Below are 2,500 nucleotides of genomic sequence, written 5' to 3'. Positions count from 1 at the left end.
ATAAAATACTGATAAAGTAAAAAAAAAAAAAAAAAAAAAAATATATATATATATATATATATATATATATATATATATATATATATATATATATATATATATACATATATATTTGTAATTCTATATAACCCATTGAAATGTAATGAATGGGAAGGAATGGTGATTAATTTTTGATGAAAAACAAACTTTAAAAAGTATATATATTATTTATTTATTTATTTATTTATTTATTGCATTGTTTTATTCTGTATCCTGTATCAGCAGTAAGTCATGGGGATACAAATATTTCCATCTGAGAATGACTAAATATTCTTACTTCCATATTGCTTACTTTAATTACTTGTTTTTATTCCTGTTTCAGAGTAAAGTATTGTGTTTGGCCTACGGTTCCAAAATGTGTGTCATAAGCCTTAACTGTGTCATATGTAAATACATCTCTGTGTTAAATATAAATGAGTGGTCATGGCACAGCTGTCTGCTCTTCCTTTTGGATGTTTAGGAAGCTTTAGTCACAGCTTCTGTTCTCTGCTTAGCTAAATTCTTTCTAGATTAGATCACAGGGTAACTCTTCATTCATGGGGAATGTGAGAGGGACACTTGACACATATAGAGAAGACAAACAAGGGCCACATTTTATTTTTGTCAAATTATACACCATATGAACCATATGATAGCATTTGTTGGGTAGATTATTCTAAGATCATTATTTATTTTTTTATTTATTTATTTCTAATTACTAAACAATACTACATTTTTAAAAATATTGGTAAACACTACAATAAGGTTCCATTTGTTAGCATTAGTTAATGCACCATGAACTAACAATGAACAATTTTCTTTTTATTAACTAACATTAACCAAGATTAATAAATGCTGTAAAAAATACATTGTTAATTGTCAGTTCATGATACCTAATGCATTAACAAATGTTAATGAATGGAACCTTATTGTAAAGTGTAACCAAAATATTAATTAAAATGAAAGAACCTACATGTTTTGTTCTTTGTATCCAGCAAGATAATACTTTCTTATTCTGGAGAGGATTTTTCTTATTTATTTATTTTTTATATATATATTTAGGGGAAAAAAATTAGCTGGTGCAAAATTAGCATGGTGAGGTCACTCTCTGTGCATGGGTCATTGGGCAATCCCAACACCTGCTGGAAGAGACTGCGGGAGAATGATGGCTGTGAGTCAGTAAAAGTGACACTGACCAGACTACAACTGAAATCTTAAAATAGCCTTCTGAGTGCCTTGGACATTCTGTTTATTAGTAGCTTCAAATTCGTGTTGATGACCTCACTGGTGTAAAAAGACCAACAGTAGGAGGTTCTAGCTGTCTGTTGGAGGAGTATATAAACTGAAGGGATCTAACATATACAGAGCACTTTGTTCAGAGCACAAACCAAGCCCTCAAGACAACACTATTGCCTCTAGAAGCTTTTTTGATATCCCAGACAAACAGAAGACAGAAATGTCCCACAAACAGAGCTTCTTCATGGATGACCCTTTCTTTTCAAACTCTCATTTTTTGTGGCCCAGGCACAGCATGCCTCTTTCCACTGTCAGAGAGGACTTCCTCCACTGTAGAGCCCAGCTAATACAGAGTCTCAGGAATAAGATCCGAGACAGCTTGCTGAATGAACTCAGTGAAGACCTTCACAGAAAGTTCTTCCAGAGTCTGGATGATCAGCGTTCCTCCATGTTCTCCAGACTCGTCAACACAGAGACAGAGCAGAACAAGCAGCGAGACCTGTCACTTACCGTGGACACTCAAGATTTGACTCCAGAGGATGTCACTGTGACACTATCTGGGAGGAAGTTGGAGGTTATGGCAGCAAAGCGGGCAGAGTCAGACGCTTCCTCATCACCTAATAGTGCCAATCACACCAAAGACTCCCAGACACAAGCATTTGTTCCGGCTGTGGAGATTCCTGATCAACTAAATCCAGCCACCTTGACCTGCTCACTTGGAGAAGATGGACTCCTGCATATTGAGTCACCGGAGTCCAAAGATGAGTCTTCAGAGGAGTGTACCATTCCAATTCGCTTCAGAACATCTCTGAATTTCCCCATCAACAAAGACAGCACAAACAAAAAGGAGGATGGTGCTGAGAAATCAGACTAGAACACAAACTGGTGGTGCATGATGCAATGTACAATTGTTTTATTAATCCAGTGGATGTGCTTGCTGTAACTAAATTCTTTGTTCTAAAATCATTTTAATAAAAAATGGGAATTGGTATATGACATCAGGCATGAATGACTCTGACACACAAAAGATTAAGGTTTTTAAAATGATCCCACAATCCTAAGACATTAATATTGTCGACTGTCTGCGTGTATAAGACAAGCAGTGCATGCAACACAAACTACTGTAGTATTCTTAATCTAGAGGCATTTGATGATACAGTAAGAAAGCAACTAAATAAGTAAAGTTTGATTTTGAAAGTTTGAAGTTTAAAGGTTATACAGGTGTTACAGAGGTAGAGCTGTAAGA

The 2,500-nt window shown here is 35.2% G+C and overlaps 1 protein-coding gene across 1 annotated transcript; it reads left to right on the top strand.

Moving 5' to 3' along the window:
* Positions 1-1,404: 1,404 nt before the first annotated feature.
* LOC127449740 (heat shock protein 30-like) lies at positions 1,405-2,250 on the top strand. The gene has a single exon (XM_051713262.1). It carries the CDS (start codon positions 1,475-1,477, stop codon positions 2,126-2,128), a length of 654 nt encoding a protein of 217 aa, XP_051569222.1. The 5' UTR covers positions 1,405-1,474; the 3' UTR covers positions 2,129-2,250.
* The last annotated feature ends 250 nt before the right edge of the window (positions 2,251-2,500 follow it).

Source organism: Myxocyprinus asiaticus, chromosome 13 (genome assembly GCF_019703515.2).
Source record: "Myxocyprinus asiaticus isolate MX2 ecotype Aquarium Trade chromosome 13, UBuf_Myxa_2, whole genome shotgun sequence".
NCBI classification, from domain to species: domain Eukaryota; kingdom Metazoa; phylum Chordata; class Actinopteri; order Cypriniformes; family Catostomidae; genus Myxocyprinus; species Myxocyprinus asiaticus.
Note: the sequence above shows the minus strand (reverse complement) of the source record. Positions and strands in the feature narration are given on the sequence as shown.

What these genes read in the sequence shown, in the direction of transcription:
- LOC127449740 (XM_051713262.1), top strand. Translation starts at nt 1,475, where the DNA reads ATGTCCCACAAACAGAGCTTCTTCATGGATGACCCTTTCTTTTCAAAC.